General features: G+C 43.7%; 1 protein-coding gene across 6 annotated transcripts in view; it reads right to left on the reverse strand.

Annotated features, from left to right (window-relative positions):
• Positions 1-497: 497 nt before the first annotated feature.
• The window catches only part of IL1R1 (interleukin 1 receptor type 1), an 83,826-nt gene continuing 66,411 nt past the window's right edge, over positions 498-17,912 (reverse strand). For all 6 annotated transcript variants that reach the window (XM_038772916.1, XM_038772906.1, XM_038772924.1 and 3 more), the window contains 7 exons: positions 17,683-17,857; positions 16,225-16,290; positions 15,763-15,874; positions 13,444-13,595; positions 9,115-9,258; positions 3,492-3,659; positions 498-2,166 (listed from right to left, as the gene is read on the reverse strand). In XM_038772916.1, the coding sequence (XP_038628844.1) occupies positions 1,745-2,166; positions 3,492-3,659; positions 9,115-9,258; positions 13,444-13,595; positions 15,763-15,874; positions 16,225-16,290; positions 17,683-17,857 (1,239 nt within the window). In that variant the 3' untranslated portion in view covers positions 498-1,744. The remainder of the gene's footprint in view (positions 2,167-3,491; positions 3,660-9,114; positions 9,259-13,443; positions 13,596-15,762; positions 15,875-16,224; positions 16,291-17,682; positions 17,858-17,912) is intronic.

Genomic DNA, 17,912 nt, shown 5'->3' on the forward strand with positions numbered 1-17,912 from the left:
TTTCCTCTTGGATGGAGGTTGGTTTCTGATCCTGTGTGAGGCCTTGCCCTTCTCACAGTGAAATCTCCAGCACTCCCTTAACCCTTCCAGTACAACAAATCTATTCCATTGAGTTTAAAGGAGCATTAATCCTAAACCCTGGGGATTTACGGTTGAAAATTCCAAAACCCAAATCATCCCATCACAACAAAACAATCTTTAGTTTGTTTATGATGGACCTAACCACTGAGGAAGATATTACTCCACTCCATCCTCTTGCAGCTCTTTTTCAAGTTCCTAAATTTGGTGATTAAGCAACCTAGAAGCAGGATAGGACTGACCCAAGCAGAGGCCAAGAAGGATCAGATCTTAGACAAAGAGAATAGGCATTTTCTCATGTCTCCTACTTTGGGATGTCTTTATTGAAACGAACTAAGTGGACTGTCTAAAAGTTTATGCCGTGAACCTGATGTTTAACGATAGAAAAATATTCGGCATCTTCTCAGAACAGCAATGAATCAAGTGAACAAATATTTTTTATCATTATCCAACAGTAGAAATACATTTTCTCCAAAAGTATAATAACAGAATAATGGCTCAGAAATGATAGCTTCCTTCAAACTGCAGAACTAGAGACCTAGAACACAGTTGCTTCTAAACCAGTCTGGACACATCCCCAAGAAGAACACTTCATTTGCTGAAACTTAATCCTTCCTCTTAGATCTTATCATTATCACCCAATTGCATTTATTTTTCCCTGTTGAGGTGAACATAGAGTTCCCTGAGAGTAAGTGTGAATACCTTGCATTCATTCAGATTTAAAGATTGTGCTTGCTGCTTTTAAAATGGTCCCAAATTCTTCATCTCGATTTCAGAGCAATGAGGATAGCAGTAAAGCTATGATTGCTGCATCTTTTCAAGTGAGAAAGTGGTGATTGTGAAATGGCTAATGAGACAGATGAATGAATGAATATACTGGTAAAACTGAGATTTAGACATTTTCATATACGTATAATGCAGAAATATCTTATGAAATGGTATCAAATAGTTTCAAAAGACACTGTCTTCCTTTGGAGCACAATTTCACTCCCTCTTAAGTGAGATTCAAAAGTTAGGGGCTAAGGCATAGAGAAGGGTATGCTTGTCAGCATTTACTTGCACCTGGAGAAGGGCGAATGGTGAAGTCAAAAGTGGAAAAATTAAAACCACAAATTTTGGAGGGATGAGAGAAAAAAATACTTCAATTCCTTTTTTCCTTTTTAAAAGTTCCATGTCCCACTAGAGGAGCAGGAGGTCCAAAGTTGCTGTCCAAGATCGTTTTGAAAATCTTGGAAACCTGGACAAAGCTTGAGCTGTGGAAACCAAAATGAAGGATGAGAATGGAAACTTATGGCCACTCTGGAACTGTCTCTGGTGAAAGGGCACATCTCTGGTGAAAGGGCACACAGCTGGCTGGGGGCCTCTGGGACCGCCTCACCTCCCTCCAAGGTGTGGGCCGGAGGGCCTCATGTCTTCAACGAAGGGAAGCAGTCAGGTCTTGGAAGGGCTGCCCTGGGCGTGGGTCAGTCCACATGTCCTTCTCGGCCTCAATCACAGGTGGGCATCATTCATCTCTTGGTGCCTGGAGCGGGCTGCGGATGGAGTCTCATCTTGAATGCCTCTGAGGCAAGCAGCTCCCCTTACAAGACAAGGAGAGGGCTGGGAGGGAGGTTGCCTAGGCAACCGACCATCTAAATTCCCTGTCCCGGTGAGCACCCTACAGTGCTCACGATGGCATGTATATTTCTGTTTGCTGTTCCTGCCTGGGATGGTCCCCAGGGAGGGCGACTGCTGACAGTAATTGCACTTTGGGGGAAGCCTGCCACGGTTTAGGGGGCATTTGGTAGCGCACGTTTTTCCAGAACCTGGCGTTAGCTGAATGTGACTCTTCGGTCACATCCCCTGACCACCGGAGGACGCCGTGCTTCTGTTTGATGAACTGGATTGACTCCGGCATGTTTACATAGTCCTGAATTTTCCTCAGCTCCAGCAGGATGACTTTAATCCCGTCTCGAACAAGGGCATTGTACATGGCTAACTGCTGCTCGCTGGTGTTCCCCAGACACCTGTATTGTGGAGATTCCCGGTCTAAAATGATGATTAATCTTCTGCTTTTCTTAATATTTCTGTCAATGACCATGACCACATCTGAAACATGGGAAGAGCGAATCAGTATGTGAAAGTTCACTTTATGCTCCCTCTCATTACTATAAATGAGTAAATCTGGACCTACCAGAGAAATCTACTCTATTGATCACCCAGCTTGTTTTAACTGCTTGGGTGTAAATAATATTGTCAGAATTGTGGGAGAAGCATTGGCCTTTTCAACTATACATACATCCACAAGTGAATTTCATTGTTACAAATATAAAGAGCAAGTTTCTGTATAAATATACAAAATATATGCATACATACATCTGTTTCTATGTAGCTCTCTCTCTACATATATATATACTTATATGTACTATATATACATATAGTACATATATACATACATACTTAGATAATCACCCCAATTAGATTTAGGATTTCAAGACTTCTATGGACTCAGTTCTTTCCATACCTCGTACTTGACTCATTAATAAGCAAAAGAGGGCTCCACCTCCAAATGTTGAAGGTTAATGCTCAATAATCATTTAAAATCATTACCATCCATCCCAAAGAGTGGTTCTCCTATAAACATAGGTCAGAATGGGCACTTGAGCCCCTTTTATTTCTGAGGGGGGAAAAATATTTTATGTATTTAAAATTATACATTGGTTATAACTGGTTATAACTGTGGGTAGAACCCTGTTCGAGACAGGCACTCTAAAGAATTACCCAGAAAGAACAAGACCCATCTCTTGCCCTTGAGGAACTGACAATCTAAACCACCTTTGATTGGTCATAGACAGGAAACCATGGACAAGAGGGCTTGGCAGGAGGCTGTGAACAGTAAGTCAGGCTGCTCCAGGAAAAGTCAGCGTTCAGCTTCCACATAGCCCAAATGCACTGAGGAGTTCAATCCAAGTCATCAGGTTCAAAACAACCAAATCACTGGGTAGTAAACATTCCCCAGTGAGTTTTGTAGGGAGGAACAAAAAAACATTTGGGACAAGATGGCTACTCAGATTCTCATCCCAATTAGATTTAGGATTTCAAGACTTCTTGTGGACTCAGCTCTTTCCATACCTCATGCTTGACTCATTAATAAGCAAAAGAGGATTCCACCTCCAAATGTTGAAAGTTGGTGCTCAATAATCATTTGAAATCATCACCATCCACCCAAAAGAATGGTTCTCTTATTAACATAGTTCAGTATGGGCACTCGAGCCCCTTATATTTCTGAGGGGGCGAAAAAATAAATCTATGTCATGTCTGCTGGGAGTAGGACATAGACAACTTAATTTACACTGAGACCTAGGCTTAGAGATTGACACAATTTGCTTTAGAAGGGTTTCATTGTGGTTTTCGTTTTCCAGTTTTAAACATACCTTCCCCTACCAAGTCATCCCTTCCATATATAAATAGACTGTATCCACATTGCCTCTCCAGGACATCAGGCAAGATCTTAAGCACAAATATATCTGTGCTGTAGGTGGACTCCTCTCCATAGTCTTTAGGATACAAGATATATGCATCATACATCTTCCCATCTGAAACTAAAATAAGAAATGTTTTGTCAATGGATAGACTTTAACATAGTGTTTATTTGAGTTGTTTATCTTCTTATTATTATCATTAGTAGTAGTATGATGAATATTAATATTTATTAAAACACTTATTATGGACTAAGTACTGTGCTAAGTGTTAGCATAGAAACTAGATAATTAAAACAACACAGTCTCTATCCCACATGGGGCTCACACACTAAGAGGAAGGGAAAGCAGGTATTTTGTCCCCATTTTACAGATGAGGAAATTGGATCACAGAGATGTTAAATGACTTGCCCAAGGTCACACAGTAGACAACGGGTGAAACTGGAACTAGAAGCTAGGTTTCCTTCTCTTTTCACTCTTTCTACTAGGATATCCTCTAATAACAACAGTAATAATAATAATAATAATTGTTAAACACTTACAATGTGCCAAGGACTGTACTAAGTGCTGGGTAGATAAAAAAAAATCTGGCCAGACACAGTCCCTATCCCACTTAAGTTCATAGTGTATGTAGGAAGGAGAACAGTTGACTTCATCCTCTTTTTGCAGATGAGGAAACTGAAGCACAGAGAAGGTAAGTAACTTGTCCAAGATCACACAGCAGGAAAGTGACAGAGCTAGGATTGGAACCCAGGCCCTCTGATTCCCAGGCCCATGCTCTTTCTATAAGGTGACGGTGCTTCTGCACATGGAAAGTGCTCAACAGATACCACTGATTAGCTGATGGATAATTGCTTCCCCTCCATGCTACTTCTCCTTTCCCAGAAGTCATTCTCCCAAGAGACTGGAAAGTTTTGGTTCAGGTGTACAAATCTTGAGTCTCATCTTTCCAGAATCTGTCCCACCACCCCTACCTTTCCAGGGCTCACTGGCTGAAAGCTCTAATCTGGAGTAAAGGCACAATTGGAGAACTAGGATGAGTCTTTTACCCACAAAATGTGTGCTTAGTTCAGTAATCTGCCCACACAATAAGTACTTAATTCAATGCTCTGGACACAGAATAGGCACTCAGTTCAGTGTCTGCATACAGAGTAGGCACTCAGTTTGGTGATCCACACACAAAACGGGTATCAAGAACAGAGGTCTGTTTACTGTATATAAACACTTAGTACAATACTTTACACAAAGTAAGCATCCTCTAGACCATGAGCTTGTTGTGGGCAGGGACCGTGTCTGCTTGTTATTGTATTGTACTCTCCCATGTGCTTGGTACAGTGCTTTGCATACAGTAAGTGCTCAATAAATACAATTGAATGAATGAGTGAATTCACAAAATATCATTGATTGATTGATTGATAGCACACAATAAATGCTCAAAAACTGCTGCTCACGATGATGATGGTAATTTCCTCCCAAGGATTCCACCAGCCAGAAGGACTTATGGAAAACCCAAGACTTTTCACAAGTTTGGACTTACACAGTGTACTTCAAGGGTCAACGAAATTAGCTTTGCTGCTCCTAAGTGCTCCAAAGACTATGGAGCTGGCATTTGGGACAGGGATTGTTTTCCAGCCTGATTATCTTGTATCTACCCCAGTGTTTCGAACAGTGCTTGACACCCAGAGCTTAAAAAGACCACAATTACTATTATTGCTATAATTATTGTTTTTATCCTGGCTGTAATTGTAGTAGATTCAGTTCTCCTTTAATGCCCACTTACATCCTTGAAGAGCCTCACACATAGAAAAACCAGTGTTATCGTTACTGTGCCCAAAACAAAGCTGCACGCATGTTCATAACTGCTTCCTCCAACATTGCAGACTGACACGCATTAATGGAAGAGCAGATTCTAACAATGTTCTATCCAAAACATGTAGTGAAAAGACACATCATGGAAGAGCTGAGGGCACGTTCAGTAATAGCTGGTTTGGGGACTCTCAGATTCTGAGAAATGGAGGTTAGTGATTCTGAGCACAAGGGAGATTGCGAGAGGGGAGCTCACCAGATATGGAGATATCAATTCCAGGTTGAAAAATCAGTGTGAGCACATTCCTCTACTGGGCTGGGAGAGTAATAATAATAATAATAATAATAATGATAATAATAATGGCATTTGTTAAGCACTTACTATGTGCAAAGCACTGTTCTAAGCACTGGGGGATACAAGGTGATCAGGTTGTCCTACGTGGGGCTCACAGTCTTAATCCCCATTTTACAGATGAGGGAACTGAGGCACAGAGAAGTGAAGTGACTTGCCCAAAGTCACACAGCTGACAATTGGCAGAGCCGGGATTTGAACCCATGACCTCTGACTCCAAAACCCGTGTTCTTTCTACTGAGCCATGCTGCTTCTCTAGAACCTATTGGGTCAAAAGTGCTAGAAAGAATCTCTGGTTCATGGCAGGATAAGCTTAAGTTGGCTGCTCTCAGTGAGAGTCCATACCTGTGCTTTAACCCGCTCAGATCAGGTGATTCAATCAGACAGGCTGTAATAATAATAATAATAGTAATTATTATTATTATGGTATTTGGTAAGTGCTTACTATGTGCCAAGCACAGTTCTAAGTGCTGGGTATTATTCTAAGCACGGAGCACTGTTCTAAGCACTGTTCTTAGGGAAGCCAGGTACCCATTGTGATGTGCTTATTATGGGGCAGAAACTCTGCCAGTCTTATAACCAGTTTATTTTGGAGTCCTAACCTCCTGACAGGTTTGCATTGCATTGCATTTGAATGACATTTTTCTCCCCTTTCGTCCTTCATTTTCTGCCCCAGAATAACCTGGGTTTGAAGATTTTTCTTTCATAGTGTCAGAGTATAATAGGATGTCTAGCACTGGAGAGGGAGGAGAAACTGCTTGGCCCTCTGCCACCCAATTTACTCTGCAACCCATACTTCCAGATTATAAAAATAATAATAATGATGGCACTTGTTAAGCACTTACTATGTGCAAAGCACTGTTCTAAGCACTGGGGAGGATACAAGGTGATCAGGTTGTCCCACATGGGGATCACAGTCTTAATCCCCATTTTACATTTGAGGTAACTGAGGCACAGATAAGTTAAGTGACTTGCCCAAAGTCGCATAGCTGACAAGCAGCTGAGCCAGCATTTGAATTCATGCCCTCTGACTCCCAAGCCTGTGCTCTTTCCACTAAGCCATGCTGCTTCACAACCGATTTCTGTTTCATCAGGAAGAGAAGAGAAGCCACGTGGCCTAGTGAAAAGAGCATAGGCCTGGGAATCAGAGGACCTGGATTCTAATCCCAGCTCTGCCATATGTCTGCTATGTGACCTTGGGAAAGTCACTTAACTTCTCTGGGCCTCAGTTCCCTCAACAAAAATGGAGATTCAGTATCTGTTCTCCCTCCTACTTAGACTCTGAGCCTCAACCAATCAATCAATCAATCGTATTTATTGAGCACTTACTGTGTGCAGAGCACTGTACTAACAGCTTGCTGTACTAAAAGTTTGCGAGAGTTGGTATCTGATTATACCAGATTAAATACCTGTTCTCCCTTCTACTTGGACTGGTAACCCCATGCAGGCAGGAACAGTGTCCAACCTAGTTAACATGTACCCTCCCCAGCATCCAGCACTTAGAACAGTGTTTGACACATAGTAAGCACTTAACAAATACCACAATTATTATTGTATCTACCCCACACTAGTACAGTGCTTGGTACATAGAAAGCACTTAACAAATACTACAATTATGATAATGATTATTATTGCTGTTACTATTTTTAAGGAGAAAGCAGGAAACTGAACGGTCAGTGGCTGGGTGGAGGGGGGGATTTCCCACTTCCACCTCAGGAAGAGGAAGTGGATCCGTAGGCTGCTGCCCAGAGTTTTCACCATTCCTCTGCGGACAGCGTGGAGCTGCGGGACGTTGGCTGGGGCGGGGGTGGGTGGGAGAAGGAGCGCCTCAGTGGGCACAGCTCTCCATCAGCCTCTGCTCATTTAGGGTCTGAGCAAGCACTAACCAGGAGCTGAAGAAAGACTGATCTGTGCTTGAGGGCCGGCAGGACCTGTCAGTTTCTCATCATCTCCACAGCCCCTGCGGCCAGCTCAGACTTCCTCTGCAAGGATTGGGTAGGTCTCTCTGATGCCATAGAAACACTCTCCCCAAGACGGCCACCTTTTCCTCCCAGATGTGGTGGGGAGTTCCCTGCCATCCCCACTTTCCAGATACCCGATACCTGAATTGTACTTCCCAAGCGCTTAGTACAGTGCTCGGCACACAAAAAGCTCTCAATAAATATAACTGAATTCACATTCATTCATTCAATTGTATTTATTGAGCGCTTACTGTGTGCAGAGCACTGTACTAAGTGCTTGGGAAGTACAAGTCGGCAACATATAGAGACGGTCCCTACCCAACAACAGGCTCACAGTATAGGAGGCGGAGACAGACAACAGAGCAAAACATGTAAAGAGGTGTCAAAATCGTTGAAACAAGTAGAATTAAAGCTATATGCACATCATTAACAAAATAAATAGAATAGTAAATATGTACAAGTAAAATAAATACAGTAGTAATAAATCTGTACAAATATATACAAGTGCTGTGGGGAGGGGAAGGAGGTAGGGCAGGGGGATGGGGAGGAGGAGAGGAGCACTTACTATGTCCCCCTTCTAGACTGTAAGCCCACTGTTGGGTAGGGACTGTCTCTATATGTTGCCAACTTGTACTTTCCAAGTGCTTAGTACAGTGCTCTGCACACAGTAAGCGCTCAATATGATTGATTGATTGATTGATTGATGTGCCAGTCACTGTACTAAGTGCTGGGGTAGATGAATGAATGAATGAATGAATGGATGGAGGAGGGAGACCTTCACCACCACCCTAATTCGTCACTGTGAAAATTTACACAGGGTGCAGATATGCTCATGCTTCAACCCCTACACACATTTTGTGAAGTTGTGTCACACTGCCCTTCTGCTGTTCTGTCACACTGCCTTTTTGCTAGTCTTCCCCTAGAGGTTTTTTTAATGGTGCCCTTTAAGTGCTTACTATGTGCCAGCACTGTACTAAGCACACTGCTCATCCCTCTAGACTATAAGCTCAATTATGGGCAGGGAATATGTCTGCTAATTCTGTTGCATTGTAGTCTTCCAAGCGCTTTGTACAGTGCTCTGTGCATAGTAAACGCTCAATAAATTCCATTGACTGATTGATTGATTGATTGGAGTAAATATAAGATAATCAAGTTGGATACAGTCCCTGTCCCAAATGGGGCTCCCAGTTTTAATCCCCATTTTACAGATGAGGTAACTGAGGCACTGAGAAGTGGAGTATCTTGCCTACGATCCCACAACAGACAAGTGGCAGAGCCGGAATTAGAACCCAGGTCCTCTGACTTCACAGGCCCGTGCTCTTTCCAATGGGCCATGCTGATTCCGAAAAAGGAACCTCCCAGAGTTCCAGGTTGGGCAGACAAGTTCCTAAGTGCCTAGGTTAGTGTTCTGTGCACAATAGGCACTCAATAGATACTGGGGACAGTGATGGGAACATACCTTTCTTCCCTGAAAGAGGATAACAGAAATTCCGATACCATAACACAATGTCAACCTTGAAAATCTTGTAGACCAACGCTGAGCAAACAACCACAAAAGCCAACGTGATGAGTCCTCCAATTAGACAAGCCCGGAAATCAGGAGCTGTACCAAGGGAGAGAAGAAGAGGCAGAATTATTCAAGCTAGAATTTGTTTGAGGGGGCAGAGGAGAAGCAGTGTTGCTTAGTGGCTAGAGCACGAGCCTGGGTGTCAGAAGGACCTGGGTTCTAATTTCAGCTCTACCACATGTCTTCTGTGTGACCTCAGGCAAGTCACTTTACTTCTCTAGAGAAGCCGCATGGCTCAGTGGAAATAGCACAGGCTTTGGAGTCAGAGGTCATGGGTTCAAATTCCAACTCCGCCACTTGTCTGCTGTGTGACTTTGGGCAAGTCACTTAACTTCTCTGGGCCTCAGTTACCTCATCTGTAAAATGGGGATTAAGACTGTGAGCCCCACGTGGGACACCCTGATCACCTTGTATCTTCCCCAGTGCTTAGAACAGTGCTTTGCACATAGTAAGTGCTTAATAAATGCCATTATTATTATTATTCTCTGGGCCTCAGTTCCCTCCTCTGTAAAATGGGGATTAAGACTGTGACTACACAGAGCTTAATACAGCGCCTGACATATAGAAAGCACTTAACAAGTACCATAATTCAGGAATTGCTCTCTGGGCTGCCACAGACTGAGCTCTGCTCCTTGCCCTTTCAGGCCTTTGAGCCACGCTGAGAAATTACAGTGGACTGACCTGGCTAACTGGGGAGTTTCTTGGTTTGTTTTTTTGTTGCTGTTGTTTTTTAGGGTATTAGTTAAGCACCTACCATGTGCTAAGCACTGTCCTAAGCACTGGGGTAGATACAAGCAAGTTGGACACAGTCCCTGTCCCCACACGGGGCTCAGACTCTAAATTGGAGAAAGGAGGATTTAATCAACATTTTACAGATTAGGTAACTGAGGCACAGAGAAGTGAAGTGACTTGCTCAAGTTTACCTGACAATCAATTGGCAGATACAGGATTAGAACCCAGGTCATCTAACTCCCAGCTCTTTCCATTAGGCTATGCTGCTTCTCTCGGAAGCATATCAGAGGGCACCAGCCATCCCTCCTCTCCCTCCTCCCTTCTCCCTCAGCAAGCCCAGAGCAATAGTTCAGGCTGCAGTGATCTCAGAGAGGGAAGAAAAGAGGGAGGAATTTCCCAGCAGATAGCCCTCCAGATTCATTCAATAGTATTTATTGAGCGCTTATTGTGTGCAGAGCACTCTACTAAGCGCTGGGTGTGCTCAGATTAAGGATGCCTGCACATTAAGAGGGTAGGCAGGAATGAACACAACTGCCTCTCCCCATTATCCACCCTGCACACCACCAGAAGCCCCCCTCAGATTAAGGCAGCCTATTATGCCCACAGTCAGGAGGGATTTCCAGGCCCACCCAGTGGGAGGAAGTAAGCAAAATTTTTGATTTGACTTCCAGACATGGACTTGAAAAGCAGCATAGCTTAGTGGAAAGAGCATAGGCATGGGAGTCAGGGGATCTGGGACCTAATCTTGCCTCTGCTACTTGCTTACTGCGTGACCTTGGGCAAGTTACTTAACCTCTGTGTGATCCATTCCCTCATCTGTAAAATGGGGATGAAGACTGTGAGCCCCCCGTGGGACAACCTGATCACCTTGTAACCTCCCCAGTGCTTAGAACAGTGATTTGCATATAGTAAGCGCTTAATAAATGCCATTATTATTATTATTATTATTATCCAGCGCTTAGAACAGTGCTTTGCACATAGTAAACGCTTAACAAATACCATCATTATTATTATGTCAGAGAAGTGGCATGGCTCAGTGGAAAGAGCGTGGGCTTGGGAGTCAGAGGTCATGGGTTCAAATTCTGACTGCCACTTGTCAGCTGTGTGACTTTGGGCAAGTCACTTAATTTCTCTGGACCTCAGTTACCTCATCTGTAAAATGGGGATTAAGACTGTGAGCCCCACGTGGGACAACCTGATTACCTTGTGTCCTCCCCAGCGCTTAGAACAGTGCTCAGCACATAGTAAGTGCTTAACAAATATCATTATCATTATTATTATTATGTCAGTTTCCTCATCTATAAATTGCAGATTCAATACCTGTTTTCCCACCTACTTAGACTGTGAGCCCCTTAAGGGACAGAGACTGCTTACTACCTATTATCTTGTATCGACCCCAGTGCTTAATACTGTGACAACACAGTAACATTTAACAAATTATTATCAGGTGCCAGATAATATTAATAACAATAATAATGGTATTTGTTAAGCACTTACTATGTGCAAAGCACCGTTCTAAGCGCTGGGGGGTGAATACAAGGTCATCAGATTGTCCCACATGGGGCTCACAGTCTTAATCCCAATTTTACAGATGATGTAACTGAGGCAAACAGAAGTTTAGTGACTTGGCCAAAGTCACACAGCAGACAAGTGGCAGAGCCAGGATTAGAACCCACGAACTCTGACTCCCAAGCCCGGGCTCTTTCCACTGAGCCCTTCTGACAACACTCTTGTATCCTGTCTCCCAGCCCCTGGAGTGCCATCTCCAGCAAGTAATTAGCCTGGCTGGCTGCTCTGTAGGAGTCTGGAATCCAAGAGAAGTGGTGTGGCCTAGTGGATAGAGTATGAGCTAGGGAGTCAGAAGGATATGATTTCTAAACCCATCTCCGCCATTTGTCTGTTGTGTGACCTTGAGCAAGTCACTCCACTTCTCTGTACCTGTCAAATCACTTCACTTCTCTGCACCTCAATTCCCTCACCTGTAAAACAGTGATAAAGACTGTGAGCCCCATGTGGGATGTGGACTGTGTCTAATCTGATTGGCCTGTATCTACCCCAGCACTTAGTATACTGCCTGGCATGTAGTAAGTGCTTAACAAATAGCATTAAAAAAAAGTCAGACCTCAGCACGAACAGACCTGGAGACAAGCAGGTGACACACAAGGAGCTCATTGTCAGCAGGGAGTGTATCTGTTTACTGTTGTATTGTATGCTTCTAAGCACTTAGTAAAGTGCTCTGCCCTCAGTGAGAGCTCAGTAAATACAACTGAATGAATGAATGAAAGTCGAGCTCATTCCCTAACCTTATCTGACCTTGACTACTGCATCAGCCTCCTTGCTGACCTCCTGCCACTACCTGTCTCTCCCCACTCCAGGCCATACTTCACTCTTTTGCCTGGATCATTTTTCTAATGTTCAGTCCATGTCTCCCCACTCCTCAAGAGCTTCCAATGGTTGTCCATCCACTTCCACATAAAACAGAAACCCCTTGCAATCAGCTTAAAAACATTCAATCAGATTGCTCCGCTCCTGCCTTACCTCACTGATCTCCTGCGACAGCCCAGCCTGCACACTTGGCTCCTCTAGCACCAGGGTGCTCTCTGTGCCCCAATCTCATCTATCTTGCTGCCAACCTCTTCCCTTTCTCCTCCCTGGCCTGATACTGTGAGCCCCCCGTGGGACAACCTGATCACCTTGTAAACTCCCCAGTGCTTAGAACAGTGCTTTACACATTGTAAGTGCTTAATAAATGCCATTATTATTATTACTCCCTCCTCCTCCATATATGCCAGACCACCCCTCTTCCTCACTTTCTAAACCTTTTCCAAGAGGCCTGCCCCAATTAAACCTTCATTTCCCCAACTCCTTCTCCCTTCTGTGTCATCTATAAGCTTTTGGTACTCACCCCTCCTCAACCCCATAACAGTCATGTACATACTTACAAATTATATATTATGAATTATCTATTTATTTTAATGTCTGTCTCACCCTGGGGACTTTAAGCTCATTGTGAGCAGAGAACATGTCTACCAACTCTGTGCTTAGTACCAACCCAGGTGCTTAGTACTGTGATGGCTTGATTGATAAACTGCTGAGAAGATGTTGGTCTTCCCTACCCACCGTGCTGAGCAGGGCCCAACAAGGTCAGTGCCCACAGGGGTACAAGATCACAAGCCTTCTCACAAAGGCTTTTAAGGGAAAGCTGTGATTTGTGGGGAAAAAAAGGAACTAAAGAGGATAAAAAATTTGAATCACATGCTGAAAATGTGATATCCAATAAAATCCTCCCCAAGGATAATGATCACCTGAGGAATTAACAGGCCAGATCACTTCCAACCAGTTCATTGTCGTTTCCCCTGTCTTCAAACTCTGGGAGGTCAGCTTTGAAATCCACCCACTCCATCTCTCACACATCTGTCTCCCGATCAACAAACATCTCAAGGATACAAAGGCAGAATCACACTCTTAAGAAAGGATTTTAGAACTCACTTGGTGGTCTTAATGCAATATATGCTGCAGTGTATCCATAGCTATTAGAGGCTAAACAGACAAATGGGTGGAGATAATGCCTGTTTATCACTTCTGAAATGTTGATTCTTGAGATGACTGTACCAGGTCTTGTTCCAGAACGCTCTTCACTTCTGCAGAAGGGAAAGAACAAACAAGGTTCTCCTTGTTGCCAGGGAGAGCAGCTGCCCACTGTTGGGGAGAGGAGGGGGAGGGGGTGGAGAGGTGCAGGGAGAAGCATGAGCTGCAAGCTAAAAAGAGAACTTAGTAGAAAGACCTTAGTATAGTGTTTACTACAGTTCTCTGCACACAGTAAGTGTTCAATGAACACCGATGAGTATGTGAAGAGATTTTTTGAGGTCATAAGAGCTGGGGGTCTAATCTCAGCTCAGCCACTTGCCTACTGTGTGACTTTGGGCACGTCACTTAGCATCTCTGTACCTCAGTTTCCTCATCTGTAAAATGGGGCTTAAATAGCTGTTCTCCCTTCCCTTTCACTTGTGAGCACCAGGTAGGATGTGTCTGATCTTATTGTACTGTATCTATCCCAGGGTCTACCACAGTGCTTAGCTTACAGTAAGTGCTTAACACCACAATTATTATTATTATCATCGTTATCATCATCATTATTAACACTAAAACAGAAAACAGAAGAAAGAGGAGTAGGAAATGTGGGCAGAATGCAGCAAGGCAGGGACCAAAGGTGGGGAGACACTGCAGTAAAAATGAAAGAAAGACAGCATAAGAGGATGAGGTGGTGAAATGAGGGGAGACACTAGCAGCATTCAGAAAGTAGAGGAACACAGAAACTAAGAGGGGCAAACCCATAGAGACTGGGAAATGAAAGGAAAGGGACACTCTTCAGTCAATGTTTTAGTCAGTGCTGGGAGTTGCTTTATATCTGATCCCCCACTTAAAGCTTAGGGTTAGGTAGGTAGCAATCATAGTTCTCAAAGTGAAAGACTCTTATCACTGCTTTTATGATTTTATCCGATTTCTGGATAACCATTCTAAACACTCGAACCTCACGGACGGACAATCGCTCCTCTGCTCTCCCATTTCAATCGATCCATCAATGATATTTATTGAGTGCTTTCTGTGTGTACAGCACTGTACTAAGCGCTCAGGAGAGTACAGTATAACAGAGTTGGTAGACACATTCCCAGCCCAGAACGAGTTCCCAGACTTGTGAGAGGATCTGGATATTTGTGGTCCCCTGAGTCCCTGCCCAGGATTTTGCTCGTTCCTTGGGGAGTGGCAGGGGACAGAGAAAATTCTTTGTTCAGAAGTGCATTTATTTTTGTCTCTTGCAAATTTTCCATGTAATGCTCCTGCACGCATGTGGCACTCCTGGTTTGATGAACTAATCAGGTTCCCCAATTTTTAGTAAATGATGAAGGCCCGAATCTTGGAATGGTTAACGTGAGAGCCCCGCCCAACACTGGCTACACATACATTGGGTGAGATAATAGAAGTGCAGGCACTGAGGAATTGCTGCTTAGTATTTCTTCTTTGATGACCACAGGCGATGCCCTATCCCTGCCAGCTGCTTTGTGATGGGTGTTGAAAATCTGATGATATTATTTACCTCTTTTGTGTGATGCTAGTCACACAATACAGGGCTCTGCAAACTATAGTGTGCAATAAAACAGCAACTTATTTCAGCAGTTTATCTACAGTTGAGAAGCAGCGTGGTCTAGTGGAAAGAACATGGGCCTGTGAGTCAGAGGACCTGGGTTCTAATTCTGGTTCCACCACTTGTCTGTTGTGTGACCTTGGGCAAGTCACTTAAGTTCTCTGGGCCTTGGTTACCTCATCTACAAAATGGGGATTTAAACTGTGAGCCCCATGTGGGACAGGGACTGTGTCCAACCTGATTTCCTTGTATCTACTCCAGGGCTTAGTACAATGCCTGGAGCAAAGTAAACACTTTACAAAGATAAACATTGATGATGAAGATCGAAATGTAGAGATGACTCGGTACCACCAATCACCATTAATGGAAAGACTATTCAAGCACATACCCCTTTCCTCTGCCCTCCCCATCAACCCTAAAGTCTGATTTAAGTGGACAGTCCCTAAAGTGGTCTCTTAGTTGCTGAAGAGACCGAGTCCTCTTTAGACACCATTGCTCCCCCTCATCACCCCACTGTTGGATCTGAGCAGCCCTATTTAGACATTAACCACTTATGAAGATTGGGCAAAGGGCTAGAAAAGGAACCCTGCTATCTTTATGGGGAATAGAATGGAAGTGACTCTTATCACCCAAAACATATACACTAATTTTGCAAGGATACTTACTCCAAATATTCCATGAAAACTTTAGGGTCATTAATCGCTTTTCTATTCCAAGTCCAATATACTAGGTCAATCGAGATACCACTCACGTTGCAATCCACAACATACTGGGACCCTGCAAAACATCATTCATGTAACAGATTCTCTTCAAATAACTAATTATAGACTCTAAGCCTGCTTTGGACAGATACTGTCTCTCCTTTATTGCTGAACTGTACTTTCCAAGCTCTTAGTACAGTGCTCTGCACACAGTAAGCGTTCAATAAATACAATTGAATAAATGAATGAATGATTCATACAGCTGCTTCTAAACAGCTTATTAAGAGGGGACTAAAACCTCAAGCGCCTGTTTGAGATTTAATTGAAATCTAATTAATGATTTACTTTGCATCAATGAAGTGGAATTTGACATACCAGAATTCAATAGACTGGAATTCATTGTAATGGAATTCAAATGCCACTTACCCAGTTCCACTTCCAAGCTCATATTGACTGGATAAAGGATCTTCGGTGGCTCCATCGGCTTAAGCTCTAAAAGGACAAAGGAACGCTCTGAGTCTCAACTAAACAATGATCACCATGGGTGGTCAGGCTGACACTTCCCAAGAGCCTCTCATGGTGGGCACGGCTGCTTCCCAGTGGGCCAGGAGATGTGAGTTAGGGGGAGGAGGTAGGGTCTGCCTGCCCATGTGTCAGCCACCCTAAGCTTCCATCCCAGTAGACTTGCTGCAAGCTCCTTGTGGGAAGGGCTCACGTCTACCAACACTATTGTATGGTACTTTCCCAAGCACTTAGTACAGTGCTGAGCATTTAGTAAGAGCACAATAAATATTCATTCAACCATGTTTATTGAGCGCTTACTGTGTGCAGAGCACTGTACTAAGAGCTTGGAAAGTACAATTTGGCAACAGAGACAATCCTTACCCAACAATGGACTCACACGGAAGGGCACCAATACATGCATGCAAGCACGGAGGCCAGGAGAACAAAAGAATTATCGGGATCTGAGGAGTTTCTAATAATTTTTTTCACCTTAAATCTCACAGAGGCAATAGAAGATAAGTCTCTTAGGGCCAGATGCAAACCCCTATGGGTTCACAGCTGTTATGTGTTCTGCGAAACATAGCACTTATGTACATATGTGTAATTTAGTTATTTATATTAATGTCTGTCTCCCCTTCTAGACTGGAATTCCTGGGTGCTCAGGGAGCTTGTCTGCCAACTGTTTTATATTGTACTCTCCCAAGAGCTTAGTACAGTGCTCTGCACACAGTAAGCACTCAATAATTACAATTGATTGACTGATTGATTGACTTTCCCCCTTTGCCAGATTGCACCAGTGGGAGCCGGGCCTAGGAATCCGAATGGCTCTTCGGCCACTAAGTGGCTATGGGAAGCTTCAAGTAACTTGGATTTCTTACCACCCAAATTTCGGTCGGCCCCAGGAATCAATCAATCAATCAATCGTATTTATTGAGCACTTACTTTGTGCAGAGCACTGTACTAAGCACTTGGGAAGTACAAGTTGGCAACATATAGAGACAGTCCCTACCCAACAGTGGGCTCACAGTCTAAAAGGGGGAGACAGAGAACAAAACCAAACATACTAATAAAATAAAATAAAATAAATCTCCCGGCCTGAATCTCTCTCAGTCAGGGGCCTGAAAGGGACTTGGTTTATGCAGGCCAAAACAGTTCCTGCTGACTCAGTACCATATGAGGGGAGTCAGAGTCTTTTCCAGCGAAGACTCAACCTGCTCAACCTCTGGAAAACCACCTCCCTTCATGGCTGGCAAAACAGCAGATGTCCCAACTTCTTCTTCTCACTGGCCCTGGCCCCAGCTGAACTCTACAGGTAGAATATCCAGGGAAAGAGCAGCATTCAGCATGTCGGGAAGGGGAAAAAAGGGAGACAATATTTACCTAAAATGGTTACATATATAGTCCGAGAAATGGTGTACTGCGCGCCCATGTGGGCAAACGACGTATGACATGTGTAGTACCCGCCATCCTGCAGCACTAGGTTTTTCAGTAAAAGTCGTCCTTCCCTTTCCAGAGTGGTAAACTTTTTATGGTCAAGAGGTCCAGGCTTGCAATTCTAGACAGAAAATTAATCCTTTCAAAGTGTTTCTGAGGTGAGACTGGATACTTTA

This window comes from Tachyglossus aculeatus, chromosome 2 (assembly GCF_015852505.1).
Source record: "Tachyglossus aculeatus isolate mTacAcu1 chromosome 2, mTacAcu1.pri, whole genome shotgun sequence".
NCBI lineage: Eukaryota > Metazoa > Chordata > Mammalia > Monotremata > Tachyglossidae > Tachyglossus > Tachyglossus aculeatus.